Here is a 20,418-nt window from a genome sequence, read left to right on the forward strand (position 1 = left end):
ACCTTCCCCAGTCGCAAGCTGAGCCCAGACGTAAACCTGTGGCCCAGAGGCAACCCACCTCAGTCGTAAACCCTGCCCTGCCGTAAAGCTGGGGCCCAGACATAAACCGCCCCCAGTCGTAAGCCGGGCCCGGACGTAAACCTGGGTCCCAGACGTAAACCGCCACCAGTTGTAAGCCGGGCCCAGACATAAACCTGGGGCCTGATATTAGGATCTTGCAGTGATTGTCAGACTTCGTAGAAAGAGGAGTTAGATGCTACCTATCCAAAGGCGGAAAAAATGTTGGTGGAAAAAAACAATATTTAAAGTCATTTTATTAGGCCTTGTCATTTATATATCATCTTTCCTTTTCGTTTTTGTAAAATTGGCATAAAGCTGGCCTTATGTGTTTGTTATATGACTTCTGGAATGAGTATTTCCATTGAAAACTATTAAAATTAAAATATTCATTGTGAACGTCCTAGATTTATCTTAAGTTCTACCAACAGTGCACTTAAAACAAAGTGGTCCCAACCTAAGGGACAAACCTACCTGGCTGAAGTGCCGTTCCTGGGTCTCTGTCATCAACAGTAGTTGCTTTCCCTAGTGTATTGGTTTTCGTATTTCCCCCACACCTGAAAGTCGTCGTTCATACCAGCCATAAACCGTTTCCTTTGCTAAAAGATTTTAAAGTACTCTTACCCCAAGTAAGTGCATTTTAAAAATTGACCTATCTGTTGCATCCTTGGAATCCATCAAAAGCCAAGGGAGAGACGTTCAAGTGCTACAAGTTCAAGTGCTGCCCATCTGGGGAGGCAAAGGGGCTGCTTACTCACTGGCCGCCTGGCCAGTTGTCAGCTTTGGCTCCAGCTGCTCACGGGAACTCGACTCACCTTCACCAGCGCCGGGAGGACCGGGTCGCTGCGGACGCCGACTTCAATTTCAGGGTGCGTTTAGATGAGGAATTCGCATGGGATTTCTTCCTTTCCCTTAATCTGTTTTCACCTCTCCCTCTGTCTCTTCAGGACCGTTTTTGGATCCTGAGTGGACAGGACTTAAAGCAGAGGCTGCCTTTCTCTCCTACAGGTCTCTTCCTGCCCGGACGTTACTGCCCGTGAGGAAGAACGAGAGGAGCCGGGAAGGCAGCGGGTGCACGAGAACCACAAAGTCGCCTCGTGCGCCCGCGCGCACCGCGCCCCTGCGTCTCACAGACCGCGGGCAAATTGAATCAACACCGCCGGAAGCTTCTCCGCCGGCGCCACGCGAGGTGTGGGGTCCCGACCCATCAAGAGGGGCCCCGCTGAGGCGGCCCGGCCCTGCCCCCGGGCCTCGAGGACAGGCCCGGAAGAGGCCGATTTGTACCGGCGGAGCCAAGAAAAGTCTCAACCGCGGCCCGACCCCACGCTCCCGAGGTTAAAGGTCTCAAACCCTGAAGTCTTAGCGGACCGAGCGTTGCGAGTTGAATCGATTTCCGCGCCTTTATCAGGAGAGTCAAGGGCCAAAATCAGACCAAGAAGATTGTGTGGATCAAAGTGCGCAATTAACCAGAAAGGAAAAACTATTTCTTAACTGATTAGGTTGTGGATTGTGAAAGACGGGCATCAAGCTTTTTGGCGTGAGCACACGAAGGATGGAGTTGCCCTCAACTAAGGTAAGAAAACTGCAGGTGCAGCCGGTTGTATGGGGAAGATCCGGAATCCAGTTCAGGGCCTTGGAGCCTGATTTAAAAGCGTTTTCCATCCAGGCCGTCTCCATTGCTACATCCGCCTGAGTACATTTGGACGATGGAGATGCCGGGTCTCGGTGCGCGGCCCCTTCTCACCCCGCGCACATTCCCTCCCGCCTCCACTGGGCCCCTCGCACGCTCCCCGGTCACCGGTGACCTTCTCTCCACACGCAGCCACCTCGCAAAGACGCGTCACCAGGCCGGTTCTGAGGTGCTGCCAGGATGAGGCAACTCGCTCGGGACTTGCAGACCCGGCTGGCCTCGCGGGCGCTCGGAGCGTCACCCGCGGGCTCCTTTTTTGGGCGAAGCAGGGAGGGAACGACCTTAGGAAAGGATTTCTGGAACGACGGGTGACCCTTCCGGAAGGCTCAAGGCCTTCCAGAGCAAAGGGAAAAGGTCACTCTAGTCAGAAGCAAGGAGAAGAGCTGGCAATTTGCAGTTCTCTGGTGGTCTAGTGGTTAGGATTTGGTGCTCTCACTGCTGCGGCCCGGGTTTGATTCCCGGTCAGGGAAGGAGGCTTTGTTTCCTACTAGGTTTGGCATTTTCTAACCGCTATCATTCGTTTTTTCCACGACTGGAGGAGACATGGGGTTAACTGTTTACCGAGAATACATTCCAGAAAGTGGAACAGGTAGGTGAAATGTAGTATGAATTTAAAACTCCCATATGCGGGCACCACCGAAGTATAAATCCAATTACATGCCCCAAATTGTATGAGGCAATTTTCTCTCCCACATTTAAAACCAACACTAGAAATTATCAGTCTTTTAGATATGATTTTGAACTTTATTTACCATCAATCTCTTCACAGTCAATTTCCCCATAGTCTTTTAAGTCCACAGGAGACAAACTAAAAGAACTGCCTAGTATTTCAGCAAACTTGAATTCAAGACTCTTTCTCTGTTCTCTTCTGTTTTGGTGTTCACCCTTCCAGGTAAGATAAGTCGCAATAAAAAATGTAAGCCTGGCCTTTTTGCTTGCAGTGGTCTCACTGGTTCTAAATTTTGTGGATATGGAGCTGTAGCTTGGATAGTTTCATGGGTGTACTTTACCTTTAGGAACTTCACAAACGTGGTACATCAGAGGATCCCTAGATTTGTCTTTGGAAGTGTTGGCAGAAATAGACACCAGAAATAAAAGTAACAGCTTCTGAAGACCAAAGACTGGTTGGAACCACAGCAGACTTTTGTTGTTGTTGTTGAAGTGTAGTTGATTTACAATGTGGTGTTAGTTTCTGGTGTACAGCAAAGTGATTCAGTTATACATATATATACATATTCTTTTTCATGTTCTTTTCCATTATGGTTTATTATAGGATATTGAATATAGTTCCCTGTGCTATACAGTAGGACCTTATTGTTTATCTGTTTTATATATAGTAGTTTATATCCACAGCAGACTTTTTAAAACCAGAGAGGTGTTGCTTTCATAATTTAATTTTCATTTTGATGGCCACTTTATCTATTTTGATGAGGACATTAGTGGAGGGAAATTTCTTTATTGGATCATTAATTTTTCTATATTGTTATTTATCTAAAGGAAACTTAATAAAAAATTGTACTATAATGGTGATAATAACAATAAAATTTAATAATAAGATTTCACATCTTACATTATTAACATTGATGTAGCTGGCTTATGCTGTCATGTATTGCCCACTGTATAACATTACCTGCTGAGTATATTCAAATATGTAGTAATACATACTATTTTGTATATATTTTACATATAGATAGATAGATAGACAGGTAATGCAATTATTTATAATTCAAGAAGGGAAATATAATGGGAAGGTGTTGGTAACCTCTTAGGTAGTGTAGCCCTGAAATTAACTGATTTTATGCCATGTTCTCACATACTTTAGAAGGCTATGCTATAATATTAAAATGACATTCCTTGGCCAGTTTTGTTGCCAGCTAATGTCAAGGCCATGGCATAGTGAGAATCCATTTCATCAATTTTATTTTAGTTGCAAGGAGTAGTGACTCACTCAAGGTAGGTAGGAGAGTTATTAGAAAATAACTCAATGGAATCTCATAAAAGCTCCATAGCCAGGAAGACATTAGGATGTGGTTATATTTCCTGTCTATCTCTCAGGGACCCCGTGGCCTCTCTGGTTCCACTTCTCTCTGAACATATGCTAACTAAGCAGTTTCCTCTGTCCCAGTTTGCATGTGGCCCTTGTTGTTACTCTCTCATGGCCTTTTATCTTAGTACTCATAACCACTAGCAACTTTTTTCTGTCTGAAAAATAGTTCATTCCTATGGGAAAGAAATTCTTGTCCCAGATTATGTATGTATTTATTTATTTATTTGGCCACACTGCATGGCTTTTGGGATCTTAGTTCCCCGACCAGGGATCGAACCTGGACCCCCTGCAGTGGAAGCGAGGAGTCCTAACCACTGGGCAGCCAGGGAATTCCCCCAGATTATCTTTTAAGGCAGAAACACAAGTAATGAGTCACTGAACTGGCTAGTGTAGGGGTCAGTGTCCACTCCTGGTCAACCATTACCAAAGGGCATGGTCATATAATAACATGGCTATTCAGGGAAGCATGGACTGTGTAGACGTGTTCTCCCCAGTAGAATAGGGGTAAACTGTCAACTGTAAGTATGTCTATGTGGAAACCCCAAGAATGACTCTCTGCTAGAAGTAGGGAAAATTATGCCTTATAGATGCATTCTCTAGGGGCAGGTTTCCCAAAGGGGGTGGGAATATATCTTCTATTAAAAAACAAACAAACAAACAAAAAACCTTGACACTGAAGCAGGCCCCCCTATCCCTATCAACTTTTTCTTTAGAGCTATTTCCAGCCCCAGTGCTGAGAGCATCCTCGTCATTCCCCCTCCTAGAGGGAAATCTGGTCAACCTGAGCTGTGAAACAAAGTTGCTCCCACAAAAGCCTGGTTTGCAGCTTTACTTCTCCTTCTACGTGGGAAGCAAGACACTGATGAGCAGGAACATATCCTCTGGATACCAGATACTACCTGCTAAAAAAGAAGACTCCGGATTATACTGGTGTGAGGCTACCACAGAAGATGGAAATGTCATCAAGCACCGCCCTGAGTTGGAGCTTCAAGTGTTTGGTGAGTGAGAATGATGGGAACTGACTGGCACATGAGGAGATGCTCCCTTATCTCCTATGGGATTGAGGTCTCATGACACCTTTTTCCTAGCTCAGCTAGGAAAAACCATGAACAGGTCTTTCCACTCTTGATTCAAAACTTCAGCATTCTCCTCATAAACTTCCTTAAATTTCCTTCCCTTTCTTTTTCTTTCTTTTCTTTCCTTCTTCCATTTATTTCTGTCCTTTTGTCCTTCCTTCTTTATTTTCTCCTGCCTTCTCTCTCTCCCACTCCCTCCCTCCCTCTTTCTCCTTCTCCCATTCTCCTCTCTCTCCTCTCTTTCCTCTCTCTCTTCCTCCTTCTTTCCCTCCCTCTCTCTCCTCCTCTCTCACCAATAATCTAATCAACAATATACTGACTTCCTCTTATCTGTTGTCATAGGTATGGGGATATAAAGACATTGGGGTGCAGTTTTTACTTCAGGGAGCTCATACCGTAGATTAGCGAGATAGGGATTTTGTGGATTGCACATAAATACTTGCCTGTCTATATATGGCTGAGGTGGAGGGATTGTGAGCTCCAGAACAAAGACTTTTTGGGAAAAAAAGTTTATCTTCAACCTAAATTCTAGTCATTAAATGGCATAGAAATAGCAGTTGTCTCTGAAACTAGGGAGTAAGTCCACCAGCAAGGCCCTGGCAGTTAAGCTCTTAGGAGGAGCCCACCGCCTGTCTATAACCATATAGCCCAGCTGGAGCTACCATCAGCTCCCTCCTGCCCCTAAAATTACCAGTGTCTGCCTTGGGTACAGACATATCAGGTCTCAGCCAACCTTCTCTTCCAAACATAACTCAGCCAGATCCCTCTGGTTTCTAAATAGCATTTACTCTCTGTCATTTTCTTTTGCAGGCCTCCAGTTACCAACTCCTGTCTAGTTTCGTTTTCTTTTCTATCTGGCAGTAGGGATAATATTTTTGGTGGACACTGTTTTTTGTATGATAATACATAAGGAACTACAAAGAAAGAAAAAGTGGAATTTAGAAATCTCTTTGGGTTCTGATCATGGGAAGAAGGTAACTTCCTACCTTCAAAATGATAGATATTTAGAAGAAGAGCTGAAATGTCAGGAACAAGAAGAACTGCAAGAAAGGACACACCAGGAGAGGCCCTGGGAGGGTAGGCAGTGGCAGCAGTGCAGTGGGTACCCACAGATTTAGACAGTCCCTACCCCTCTTCTCTGTGTATAAGCACAGGGCACAAACGTCCAAAAGTTGAAAAACACTAGAACTGTGAGTCCCATGGCATCTAACTCTTAAATAAAGCAAACAAATGAGGTGACTTCAATGGAGATAAACTTGAAAATTTGGTAATCAGTGATGATTTGAAGTGAGACCTACTCTAAAGAAATTTTTTAAAAACTTGGAAGTCAAGTCTAGCCTGATTATTCTATTAGGGTAGTCTGAGCAATAATTTATTTCTGGGGACAGGGTGGAAAGGTAAGTGTGTGTATATGTTAGAGATTAAAACAGAGAAAGACAGAATGAGAGGGAGAGAGGGAAACAGTAAGAGAGGGAGGATATGAGGGAGACAAGAGGGACTAGTATAGGAGGAAACATAATCCACAAATGATTCTGAGTGACTGAGAATGAGAGAGCTCACACCTCTTGGTGCTCAGGATCATCCTTTCATGGCTTTTCTCTTTAGCACACTGGCGTCCATACATCTTACAGAGATACAAGGAAGTAACTCATGATGAGAAATGAGTGCATTATTTTTGCCCTTTCATTTGAGGTTTTCTCATAACCTCTCTGTGTACAGAGACACCAGGGGTCCTGCTTATCTGTCCGAGTCCCCTGCCCCATAGGAAGGCAGAATGTAACCGCTGCTTTCCTTAATAAATTAAACCCAGCTCTCCAAGTATGGCACTGCACATGGGGGAGGGGCAGTGATATCATAAAGCCCCAGCTCCTCCTTCCAGAGAGTTATTTTACCCTCTGATTTTATAGATGATTAAAGATCTACTACTCTCCCACTTGGACAAAATATTTTCCTGTTACTCTATAACACAGCTGAGAAAAAAATGAAATATGTGAATAAGACTTTGCTAAAGCTTAGGAAAAAAACAGAAAGGGTATAAACAAACCTAGCAACATAATTCTTAGATTATTTGGTTTAAAAAAATGTAGCTTATCTGCCAAACAAGGATGCGTCCCTGCCCAGCCTCTGTCCTGGTTCCACATGGCAGGACTCACCTTTAACACACCCCCTGCAACTAGAAGCACCTTCAAGCAACTTGGGACTTGAAGCAGATGGAAAAGCATGTTAGCCCACTGCTTTACTAGTCTGTGGACAATGAGAATGTTCTTCTCCCCTTCATCTTAAGGAAAAGTACAGAGGAGACCTTCAAGATGGCAGAGTAGTAAGACGTGGAGATCACCTTCCTCCCCACAATACATCAAAAATACATCTACATGTGGAACAACTCCTACAGAACACCTAGTGAATGCTGGCAGAAGACCTCAGACTTCCCAACAGGCAAGAAAATCCCCATGTACCTGGGTAGGGCAAAAGAAAAAAGAAAAAACAGAGACAAAAGAACGGGGGGTGGGGTGGAGCTTTGGAGCCATGGAGGAGAGTGCAGCAACAGGGGTGTAGAGGGAAAAGCAGAGAGATTCCTGCAGTGAGGTTCGGTGCTGACCAGCACTCACCAACCTGAGAGGCTTGTCTCCTCACCCGCCGGGGCAGGCGGGGTCTCAGAGCTGAGGCTAGGGCTTCGGAGGTCAGATCCCAGGGAGAGGACTGGGATTGGCTGTGTGAACACAGCCTGAAGGGGGCTAGTGTGCCACAGCTAGCTGGGAGGGAGTCCAGGAAAAAGTCTGGAACTGCCTAAGAGGCCAAGAGACCATTGTTTTGGGGTGCGCGAGGAGATGGGATTCCTTCCCTGTGTGCCCACAGAAGGCAGAGCACCGCCTAAATGAGCTCCAGAGAGGGATGCGAGCCGCGGCTATCAGCTCAGACCTAAGAGACGTGCATGAAACGCTGACGCTGCTGCTGCAGCCACCAAGAATTCTGTGTATAAGCATAGGTCACTATCCACACACCCCTGGGAGCCTGTGCAGCCCACCACTGCCAGGGTCCCATGATCCAGGGACAACTTCCCTGGGAGAACACACAGCGTGCCTCAGGCTGTTGCAATGTCAAGCCAGCCCCGCGTTGCAATTATAACTACTGTACCCCTCCCTCCCCCAGGCCTGAGTGAGCCAGAGCACCCTAATCAGCCACTGCTTTAACCCTGTCCTGTCTGGGCGGGAACAGATGCCTGAGGGTGATCTACATGCAGAGGCAGGGCCAAAACCAAATCTGAACACCAGGAGCTGTGTGAACAAAGAAGAGAAAGGGAAATCTCTGCCAGCAGCCTCAGGAGCAGCAGATTAAATCCCCACAATCAACCTGATGTACCCTGCATCTGTGGAATACCTGATTAGACAACAAATCATCCCAAAATTGAGGCTGTGGACTTCGGGAGCAACTGTAGACTTGGGGTTTGCTATCTGCAACTGATTTGTTTTTGATTTTTATGTTTATCTTAGTATAGTTTTTAGCACTTGTTTTCATTGGTGGACTTGTTTATTGGTTTGGTTGCTCTCTTTAATTTTTTTTTTTTATTTTAACAGTTTTTTTAAATTTATTATTATTAAAAAATTTTTTTTTCTTTCGTTTTTTTCTCCCTTTTCTTCTGAGCCGTGTGGCCGACAGGGTCTTGGTGCTCTGGCCTGGTGTCAGGCCTCAGCCTCTGAGGTAGAGCCAAGTTCAGGACATTGGACCACCAGAGACCTCCCAGCCCCACATAATATCAATAGGCGAGAGCTCACCCAGAGATCTCCGTCTCAACGCTAAGACCCAGCTCCACTCAAAGACCAGCAAGCTACAGTGCTGGACACCCTATGCCAAACAACTAGCAGGACAGGAACACAACACCACCCATTAGCAGAGAGGCTGCCTAAAATCATACTAAGTTCACAGACGCCCCAAAACACACCACCAGACACAGCCCTACCCATCAGAAAGACAATATCCAGCCCCCACCCACCAGAACACAGGCATCAGTCCCTTCCACCAGGAAGCCTACACAAGCCACTGAACCAACCTCACCCACTGGGGGCAGACACCAAGAACAATGGGAACTACGAACCAGCAGCCTGTGAAAAGGAGACCCCAAACAGAGTAAGTTAAACAAAATGAGAAGAAGAGAAATATGCAGCAGATGAAGAAGCAAAGTAAAAGCCCACCAGACCAAACAAATGAAGAGGAAAAAGGCAGTCTACCTGAAAAGGAGCTCAGAGTAATGATAGTAAAGATGATCCAAAATCTTGGAAATAGAATGGAGAAAATACAAGAAATGTTTAACAAGGACCTAGAAGCACTAAAGAGCAAACAAACAATGATGAACAAAACAATAAATGAAATTTAAAATTCTCTAGAAGGAATCAATAGCAGAATAACTGAGGCAGAAGAATGGATAAGTGACCTGGAACATAAAATAGTGGAAATAACTGCTGTGGAGCAGAATAAAGAAAAAAGAATGCAAAGAATTGAGGACAGTCTCAGAGACCCCTGGGACAATATTAAACACATGAACATTTGAATTATAGGGGTCCCAGAAGAAGAAGGGAAAAAGAACGGGAGTGAGAAAATATTTGAAGAGATTATAGTTGAAAACTTCCCTAATATGGGAAAGGAAATAGTCAATCAAGTCCAGGAAGCACAGAGAGTCCCATACAGGATAAATCCAAGGAGAAACACGCCAAGACACATATTACTCAAACTGTCAAAAATTAAATACAAAGAAAAAAATATTAAAAGCAGCAAGGGAAAAACAACAAATAACATACAAGGGAATCCCCATAAGGTTAACAGCTGATCTTTTAGCAGAAACTCTGCAAGCCAGAAGGGAGTGGCAGGACATACTTAAAGTGATGAAAGGGGAAAACCTACAACCAAGATGACTATGCAGCAAGGATCTCATTCAGATTCAACAGAGAAATTAAAATCTTTACAGACAAGCAAAAGTTAAGAGAATTCAGAACCACCAAACCAGCTTTACAACAAATGCTAAAGGAACTTCTCTAGGCAGGGAACACGAGAAGGAAAAGATCTACAAAATCAAACCCAAAACAATTAAGAAAATGGTAATAGGAACATACATATCGATAATTACCTTAAATGTAAATGGGTTAAATGCTCCAACCAAAAGACATAAACTTGCTGAATGGATACAAAAACAACACCCGTATATATGCTGTCTACAAGAGACCGACTTCAGACCTAGGGACACATACAGACTGAAAGTGACGGGATGGAAAAAGATATTCCATGCAAATGGAAATCAAAAGAAAGCTGGAGTAGCAATTCTCATATCAGACAAAATAGACTTTAAAATAAAGACTATTACAAGAGACAAAGAAGGACACTACATAATGATCAAGGGATCAATCCAAGAAGAAGAAATAACAATTGTAAATATTTATGCACCCAGCATAGGAGCACCTCAATACATAAGGCAAATGCTAACAGCTATAAAAGGGGAAATCAACAGTAACACAATAATAGGAGACTTTAATACCCCACTTTCACCAATGGACAGATCATCCAAAATGAAAATAAATAAGGAAACACAAGCTTTAAATGATACATTAAACAAGATGGACTTAATTGATATTTATAGGACATTCCATCCCAAAACAACAGAATACACTTTCTTCTCAAGTACTCATGGAACATTCTCCAGGATAGACTATACCTTGGGTCACAAATCAAGCCTTGGTAAATTTAAGAAAATTGAAATCGTATCAAGTATCTTTTCTGACCACAACACTATGAGACTAGATATCAATTACAGGAAAAAAACTGTAAAAAATACAAACACATGGAGGCTAAACAATACACTATTTAATAAACAAGAGATCACTGAAGAAATCAAAGAGGAAATAAAAAATACCTAGAAACAAATGACAATGAAAACATGATGACCCCAAACCTATAGGATGCAGCAAAAGCAGTTCTAAGAGGGATATTTATAGCAATACAATCCTACTTCAAGAAACAAGAAAAATCTCAAATAAACAACCTAACCTTACACCTAAAGTAATTAGAGAAAGAAGAACAAACCCCAACGTTAGCAGAAGGAAAGAAATCATAAAGATCAGATCAGAAATAAATGAAAAGGAAATGAAGGAAACAATAGCAAAGATCAATAAAACTAAAAGCTGGTTCTTTGAGAAGATAAATAAAATTGATAAACCATTAGCCAGATTCGTCAAGAAAAAAACGGAGAAGACTCAAATCCACAGATTTAGAAATGAAAAAGAAGTAACAACTGACTCTGCAGAAATACAGAGGATCATGAGAGATTACTACAAGCAACTATATGCCAATAAAATGGACAACGTGGAAGAAATGGACAAATTCTTAGAAAAGCACAACCTTCTGAGACTAAACCAGGAAGAAATAGAAAATATAAACAGACTAATCACAAGCACTGAAATTGAAACTGTGATTAAAAATCTTCCAACAGAAAAAAGCCCAGGACCAGATGGCTTCACAGGCGAATTCTATCAAACATTTAGAGAAGAGCTAACACCTATTCTCAAACTCTTCCAAAATGTAGCAGAGGGAGGAACACTCCCAAACACATTCTACAAGGCCACCATCACCCTGATACCAAAACCAGACAAAGATGTCACAAATAAAACTACAGCCCAGTATCACTGATGAACAAAAAATCATCAACAAAATACTAGCCAGCAAAATCCAACAGCTCATTAAAAGGATCATACACCATGATCAAGTGGGGTTTATCCCAGGAATGCAAGGATTCTTCCATATACACAAATCAGTCAATGTGATACACCATATTAACAAATCAAAGGATTAAAAACCATATGATCATCTCAGTAGATACAGAAAAAGCTTTTGACAAAATTCAACACCCATTTATGATAAAAACTCTCGAGAAAGTAGGCATAGAGGGAAACTACCTCAACATAATAAAGGCCATATATGACAAACCCACAGCCAACATCGTTCTCAATGGTGAAAAACTGAAACCATTTCCTCTAAGATCAGGAACAGGACAAGGTTGCCCACTCTCACCGCTATTATTCAACATAGTTTTGGAAGTTTTAGCCACAGCAATCAGAGAAGAAAAAGAAATAAAAGGAATCCAAATCCTAAAAGAAGTAAAACTGTCACTGTTTGAAGATGACATGATACTATACGTAGAGAATCCTAAAGGTACTACCAGAAAACTACTAGAGCTAATCGATGAATTTGGTAAAGTAACAGGACACAAAATTAATGCAGAGAAATCACTTACATTCCTATACACTAATGATGAAAAATCTGAAAGAGAAATTAAGGAAACACTCCCATTTACCACTGCAACAAAAAGAATAAAATACCTAGGAATAAACCTACCTAAGGAGACAAAAGACCTGTATGCAGAAAACTATAAGACACTGATGAAAGAAATTAAAGACAATACAAACAGATGGAGAGGTATACCATGCCTTGGATTGGAAGAATCAACATTGTGAAAATGACTCTACTACCCAAAGCAATCTACAGATTCAGTGCAATCCCTATCAAACTACCAACGGCATTTTTCACAGAACTAGAACAAAGAACTTCAGAATTTGTATGGAAACACAAAAGACCCTGAATAGCCAAAGCAATCTTGAGAAAGAAAAACGGAGCTGGAGGAACCAAGCTCCCAGACTTCAGACTATACTACAAAGCTACAGTAATCAAGACAGTATGGTACTGGCACAAAAACAGAAATATAGATCAATGGAACAGGATAGAAAACCCAGAGATAAACCCATGCACATGTGGTCACCTTTTCTTTGATAAAGGAGGCAGGAATATACAGTGGAGAAAAGACAGCCTCTTCAATAAGTGGTGCTGGGAAAATTGGACAGCTACATGTAAAAGAATGAAATTAGAACACTCCCTAACACCATATACAAAAATAAACTCAAAATGGATTAAAGACCTAAATGTAATGCCAGACACTAAAAACTCTTAGAGGAAAACATAGGCAGAACACTCTGTGACATAAATCACAGCAAGATCCTTTTTGACCCACCTCCTAGAGAAATGGAAATAAAAACAAAAATAAACAAATGCGACCTAATGAAACTTAAAACCTTTTGCACAGCAAAGGAAACCATCAACAACACAAAAAGACAACCCTCAGTGTGGGAGAAAATATTTGCAAACAAAGCAACTGACAAATGATTAATCTCCAAAATACACAAGTAGTTCATGCAGCTCAATATCAAAAAAAGAACCAACCCAATCCAAAAAATGGGCAGAAGACCTAAATAGACATTTCTCCAGTGAAGATATACAGATTGCCAACAAACACATGAAAGGATGCTCAACATCACTAATCATTAGAGAAATGCAAATCAAAACTACAATGAGGTATCACCTCACACCGGTCAGAATGGACATCATCAAAAAATCTACAAACAATAAATGCTGGAGAGGGTGTGGAGAAAAGGGAACCCTCTTGCACTGTTGTGGGAACGTAAATTGATACAGCCACTATGGAGAACAGTGTGGAGGTGCCTTAAAAAACTAAAAATAGAACTACGATTTGACCCAGCAATCCCACTACTGGGCATATATCCTGAGAAAAGCATAATTCAAAAAGAGAGAAGTACCACAATGATCTTTGCAGCATTATTTACAATAGCCAGGACATGGAAGCAACATAAGTGTCCATCGATAGATGAACGGATAAAGAAGATGTGGCACATATATACAATGGAATATTACTCAGCCATAAAAAGAAATGAAATTGAGTTATTTGTAGTGAGGTGGATGGACCCTGAGTCTGTCATACAGAGTGAAGTAAGTCAGAAAGAGGAAAACAAATACCGTATGCTAACACATACATATGGAATCTAAAAAAAATAAATGGTTCTAACGAACATAGGGGCAGGACAGGAATAAAGAGACAGATGTAGAGAATGGACTTGAGGACACGGGGTGGGGGGAAGGGAAAGCTGGGACGAAGTGAGAGAGTAGCATTGACATATATACACTACCAAATGTGAAACAGATGGCCAGTGGGAAGCAGCTGCATCGCACAGGGAGATCAGCTCTGTTTTGTGACCACCTAGTGACGTGGGATAGGGAAGGTGGGAGGGAGACACAAGAGGGAGGAGATATTGGGATATATGTATACATATAGCTGATTCACTTTGTTATACGGCAGAAACTAACACAACATTGTAAAGCAATTATACTCCAATAAAGATGTTCAAAAAAAAGAAAAAGTACAATCATCATCTCAATATAAATGCAACAACTCCAACATTTGTATTAAAAGAAATGGTCATATATTATAGTAGGAGCTTTATTGATTTCCCATGTTTGACCTTATAGACTGGGGAAACAGAAATGAGAAGAATTGCAGGGAATTAGTTCCATAGGAAAGAGGCCCAAAGGCCCTCTATAGAGGGACTCTTTGTAGAAGACTCCAGCCTAAGGAATTGGGAATTGAAGCAGGAGTGACAGTCACACTCAGAGGAGACAGTTATATCCTACCCATACTGGGTGGATAGAATTTCAGGAAAAGGGCTCCCTGGGGACAGAAGGTTGGGGGAAGGCATGGATATAGACCTGGGGTAAACTGTAATGGAGCCAGTCATTGCTAACGCATCAGGAAGTACTTCCTCCTTCCCCATGCTTTTCTTCTGTGCTTCCTCTCCAGATTTTTCTACACTTGTATCTTTGTCAGAGTATTTTCTCATATGTACTTTAATATACTTTAATAATTGATTTGATTAAGTCAGTTTCTTGATTGAACAATTTGCACCTCCATCTACCCTTATTTCTGGCATATAGCTGTGCCGGAAATAGGTTCTTGGGGTCCCCCAAATTGAGGCCTACCTTCCAGTTCCCCAAGCCTTGGTGCTGCGTCTGGTCAAGGCCTGGTACCACCTCCTCCTTTCTCCAGGTGAGTGTCCAGCCCTCCTGTTTCCCTACAGGGGTTGAGTGCCCTCTCCCTGGCACTTGCCCTATCTAAGAGCTCAATCCTCTTTATTTTTATTCCATCCAGTGTGTGGAAACACACAGAAATCACAGGATCCATTGAGGAGAGAGGCCCAAAGGATCCCTGATCCCTTCTTTGCTCACCATACTCCACCTTTGGGGAAAGCCTGTGTATGTGGGCTGGGGTGGGGGCGGTAGACTCCATGGTGGGACCAGGAAACCATGGGAAGGAAAGTGAAAGGTTCTCTAGGTCTGCTCTAGAGACAAATTAACAGGTACCCACAGGGAAACTTTACCTCATGGTCTCATTTTTTGAATCACTAAATCCAATTTGTTTCTGGCACAAAGACAATGCACTAATTAACCTGAATCTTTACACCAGTTTTTCAGTTTGCAGGGAGGGGCACAGCTGAAAAAAGTCAGAAATGGCTGCTCCCCCCAGCCTTTGGAGCAGGCATGATCACTGGAAGAGAGCCATTCTGTTTCTTGTGCTTTGTGTGCCACCATGTCAGTCCTGTGCCCCCTCTGCATACTCCAGATGCCACCTGCAGGCAGTTCTCCAAAATGCCTCTGATTCTTGAAGTCTCCTCTGCTGTGTGAACTAGCATCCAGGGAAAGCCAGAAGTGCTTTTGTAAAAGCTGGTAGCAGCTTTTACTTACTGGAGGCTATGAGAAGTATGTTTTACGAATCCCCTTCAGTAAATGCATTGAAAACCAAGTTTAGGCTCCAGATTATGTGCAACAAATTCATCTGACCACCATCTTGTCCACTAATGATAACTTAATGCATGGTTATATGTTCAAGATTTATAATCAGATGTATCTTGTTAAACAAGCTTAATTGGTCTTTTGCCATCATAAGAACAAAAATTCTAATAATATTACTTAAATCTTTTAAAACTTAATATTTAAACAAAAATATCCATCATCTTAGTATCATCAGGACAAATCAAGCTCTTACATGTTTTTAACACAATGCTCTTTTCAGAATAGCTGAGAACAGTTATTGAACATTTAACATCACATTATGTATTTTTAAGAATGTTTTTGTTTTTCTTTTTGAATATATGGTCAAATCCAAAATGTACAAAAAATATATACAGTTAAAAATCTCCTTCCATCTTGGACTCCTAGCCCTCTGTCTTAGTCTGTTTGGGCTGCTATAAAATAATACCATAGGTTGGGTCACTTGGACACAACAGAAATTTATTTCTCACAGATCTGGAGGCTGGGAAGTCCAAGATCAAGGTGGCTACAGATTTGGTGTCTGGTAAGAGCTCAATTCCTGATCTACAGATGACTATCTTCTTTTTGTGTCCTCACATGCAGAGGGTGAGGGTGCTGTCTGGGGTCTCTTCTATAAGGGTACTAATACCACTCATGAGAGCTCCACCTTCATGACTCAATCAACACTCACCAACGGCCCCACCTCCTAATACCATTACTTTGGGAACTAGATTCCAACATATGAATTCGGGAGGAAACACAAATATTCAGTCTATAGCACCTTCTAATGTCCTTTCCAAAAGATAATTACTATTGGTTGTTTTCTGTCATCTCAGAGATTTTTATGCTTTTATAGGCAAATAAAGGGAGACATCCTTCCCTCTCTCTCCCTTTGTACACAAATGTTAGTATAATATACACACTATTGCACCTTGCCTTTTTCAAACAAATTATCAGGAGTAGTATTTGCTCCAGAGCTCCTCAGCAGGTCGATCAAGGCTGTCAGGCCTTCACTGCAGTCTGATTTCTTCCTCTGCCCAATCCTATGTCCTCATTCTTCCTTTCACAAGGGTTCATCCCTAATAATCATCTTGTACCCTAAACTCTGTCTCAGCCTCTGCTTCCAGAAAGTCCAACCTGAGCGTTTTGTATGCCACTGCAACAATTTATAAAGTCTTTGGAGTCTTATAAGACTGTTCAAATAACACTTCTAGGGACACATTTATTTTAACAGAGAACAAAACAAGTTGTTAACATCAGAAAATATGCACCACGGCTCCACTGTGCACAGAAGAATAAGCTTGATATTCCTGTGAATGTTTTTGGTTTAAAACCTTATCAAATCAGATTTTTTGAGCTGGTTTATGATGCAAAATGTTCTCTCTCCCTCTGTCTGTAAGGGAGAGGGAACATCTTCATTTGTTTCTAATCGTACTTTTATGAATTATGAAGGCTTGCATTTTAAGGTCAGGATTTGCAATTTCGCTAGTTAACACTAGAAGCAAAATGCAAGCCTGCTAATTTTATTTGTAGAATCAAGAAATGGGTCAATAAGATTTTATTCAACACTGGTGAAACAAGCACCATACAGCAGTTTATTCTACAATCACCACCACTCCCTATTGTCACACATATGGATTGCTTTACTCACCGGCATAGGTGTCCCCCAAGAGTGTATGAACCCACAGGGATATATAAAGATGTTCTAACAGGTACATTGGCAATGATAGTTTAAGGGAATCAACCCCCAAACATCAACTTCCATAAGCACTCTTTCATTACATTGTGCAGCCTAAGAACATGCCCGTTGTAAATGCTTGAAGCTGGTTCACATTTTCCACCTCCTCTTTCCCACTCACCCTTCTCCCAGTTTACAAAAGAAAGGCATATATCTCACCCATCCCAAATCATGATACACTACCCTGGGAATAAAAAAAAAAAATCTCTGAGTGTACCAAAGAGACAAAGGAACTATAAACCAGAGTTAAGTTTTTGTGTCTTTCTCTATTTTATACTTATGGGTGTTAGGGGCAAAGTGAGGTATTAGAAATGGATATGTTAGCCCATGTTGAGATGTTCTGAGTCCTAGTATACTGTAGAGAAGTAGGGCAAATTTCATGACAATTTTTATTTAAAGACCTTGCCTCTTGCTCTGTTATTTAAAAAAAAAAATGCTTGGCTCTGAGGTGAAAGTCTTCTGAGAGCAAGGCAAAGAAATTGTAAGTAAGAAATACTAAAAAAAAAAAAAAAAAAAAAAAAAAAAAGAAAGAAATACTGATAACAACCGCACCTTATCTAGGACAACAAACATGCACAGCTCTATACCTGGTCTATTCATCTATGAATTAGGCTGTATAAGAATAGGCTAGGGTATGTTAAGGCTCAAACAACTCCAAAATCTCAGCACCTTACACCAACAAAGTTTTGTTGTTTATATTACACTAGGGTCAACTGAGAGGGAGGAAGAAGGCCAGTTGTTGTGCCAGAGTGAAAAAGAGTTCTGGAGCATCTCAAACCAGAAATTAAATGCTCCAGCCCAGAAGTGACACGCAACACTCCCACTTCCAACTCACCGGTCAGAACTGGTTACATAACTCCACCCAAACACAAAGAGGATGTAAAATCCTAAAGTAAGCTAAGGCAAGAAGCTGGAAATATTGTGAGAACAGCATAAATGCCATCACAAAGAGTGATATGCAAAAAGCATGCTGGGAAATATCAACTAACTTCAAAGAGCAGTCTTCCTGCATTATCACCATCCTCAGTAAAGAGGTTGATCTCTTTCATCCATGACTCAGTCTGTTTCTCAGCTGAACAGTCTGCATGATTTCAAAAAAACCTGAAAAGCCCTTTTACTTCTAACAGATCAACATTATATCTTCAAGTAAAAGGAATGTATTGAAGGTAAATTGGTGTGTTTTCCATTTTCTGTAACAATTTAGAAGGGATTGTTTCATTAACTTTTGCCAGAAAAGGGGGGGGGGTACTAGATAGCGTAAATCCATATTTATATTTTTACTTGGTTGCAAATCTGCTTGTTATCACTCATCAGTCATTTCTCTTCCTAACTGGGACGTGTTAGTAGATTCTATTGTAAATCAGCTACTTACCAACGGTCATTAATACACTTTTTTAGCTCCACAGTTACTGGCTAGAACCGGGCTCCCGGATGGACAGACCATGGCGGTAGCTCTCGGATCCGACGCGGAGGCGGCGTTGTGCGTATCCCACGGAAGGCCGCTGGCGCCACCCTGTGGTCTCCTGTGCACATTGCGACCTTAGCTCTCCACAGAAGCCGCAACCGCCAGTGCGCGCGGACCCAGCGGCGCGGAGGCTGGCGGGGTGCAAGCTTTCTGCAACCTCCCCCCAGAGCCCCGTGAGAAATACTTGTTTCCCCAGAGCCGGCCGGGGCAAGAAATTAGCTCTGGTCAGGTCGGCGGCAGAGGCGGCGGGCGGGTAGAGGAGAGAAAGGGGTCGTGAGTGTCAGATTCGCCCCGGTACCCAAAAAAAGCACCCAACTCGGGGGCTGCTCCTTCATATCCGACGTAACTGTTTGCTCGGGGCCGGCAGGTGTGAGAACCCGACTCCCGAATGAGCCGGGTGGTGCAGCGGAACCGCGCAGCTGAGAAACCCCTTCGTAGGTCAGGGGGGATGGAGGGAGGGCTCGATCCCGCTCGCGGACCTGGCGGCGGCGCCACCCCATGGGCGCCTGTTGTGGTTGCAGCCTCAGCTGCCGCCTAGCGCAGGTGCTGCCGGGAGGCGCGGGGCGCGCGGGAGTTTGCGGCTGGCGGTGGCTTCCGCGGAGGCCTGGTTAAGGGGACCACCGGAAGGGGAGGATCGCTGGCCGTCTGGGCGAGACCCCAAGAATAAAGGCGGCTGGAGGCGGTGGTAGCAGCAGGGAGGGAGAAGGTGGAGAGTACGAGACGGCTGTCCAGTCAAGCCCTGATGACTTCCTTGCTGGTTCCACCACCATCAAGAGCCAGAAAGGGACTCCGGGCCGGCAGAACCTGCAGGCCTGTGGGCAGGGAGCCCCCAGACTCTTCACGGGCTGCTCTGAAATGCATTTGGGAACCATGGAACTTCTCCCTCAAGGGTCCAAGCCCTGTCCTATCCCGGAAGACAAGTTTCCAGGACTGAGAACAAGGGCCCAGAGGGGATTGATGCAGCTGGCTGGGAGAGAGGAGGAAGGTGGGGTTTCCCTTCCTTCGCCCTCAGACTCGGCAGGGACAACACCCAGGGCCTGTTGGACCTATCGAGGCTTCATCTTAGAAGTTTAGAGCTTCATCTGAGAAGCTCTTGGACCCATCCTGTAATCCCCAGGTCTGTTCCAGACCTAAGCACAACTCTCCAGAGTAGACAGTTACGGAGCTGAACAGGAAACTGGGTGTGAGGAGAGTGGTCGTTTCTCACCTTCCAGCCTCTTTAGGATGAGCCCTAAATTCATTTGGGGACCACGGGAGCTTCTACAAGAGTCCAGGCCCATTTCAGAACACTCAGAAGTTTCCTAGCCTGAGAAGGAATCCCCAAAGTGTATCGACTGGTTTTGGGTAAAACAGGAAGAGTTGGTTCCATTCTGGGTCTTTCCTGGCTCCCAAACTCAGCCGGGAGAAAAACCAGTGCCTTCTGGATTTAGAAATTTTCCCCCAAGAAGCCAAAGATAGCCAGACCTATCCTGTAATTCCAAGTCTAAGAATTAGACACTGGAGGCATAGCTGGCTGGAAAGTGTCTGGCAGTCCTCATTGCCACTAGAGTTAATTGAAGACAGACCCTCAGGGGTAGTAAGGGGACAACAGTGGAAGCAAGAAAAAGTTAGGAATTCAGGGGAGACATAACGGTAGCTTGGACTAACGTGGTA

The 20,418-nt window shown here is 43.1% G+C and overlaps 1 protein-coding gene across 1 annotated transcript; it reads left to right on the plus strand.

Moving 5' to 3' along the window:
* Positions 1–2,290: 2,290 nt before the first annotated feature.
* FCGR1A (Fc gamma receptor Ia) lies at positions 2,291–18,942 on the plus strand (the record flags this gene model as incomplete). Its single annotated transcript, XM_082612180.1, has 4 exons — positions 2,291–2,336; positions 4,508–4,792; positions 5,732–5,947; positions 18,740–18,942. 4 exons carry the CDS (start codon positions 2,291–2,293, stop codon positions 18,940–18,942), a joined length of 750 nt encoding a protein of 249 aa, XP_082468306.1.
* Between the last annotated feature and the right edge of the window lie 1,476 nt (positions 18,943–20,418).

The sequence above is a fragment of the Mesoplodon mirus genome (assembly GCF_964341445.2).
Source record: "Mesoplodon mirus genome assembly, chromosome: 3".
NCBI classification, from domain to species: domain Eukaryota; kingdom Metazoa; phylum Chordata; class Mammalia; order Artiodactyla; family Ziphiidae; genus Mesoplodon; species Mesoplodon mirus.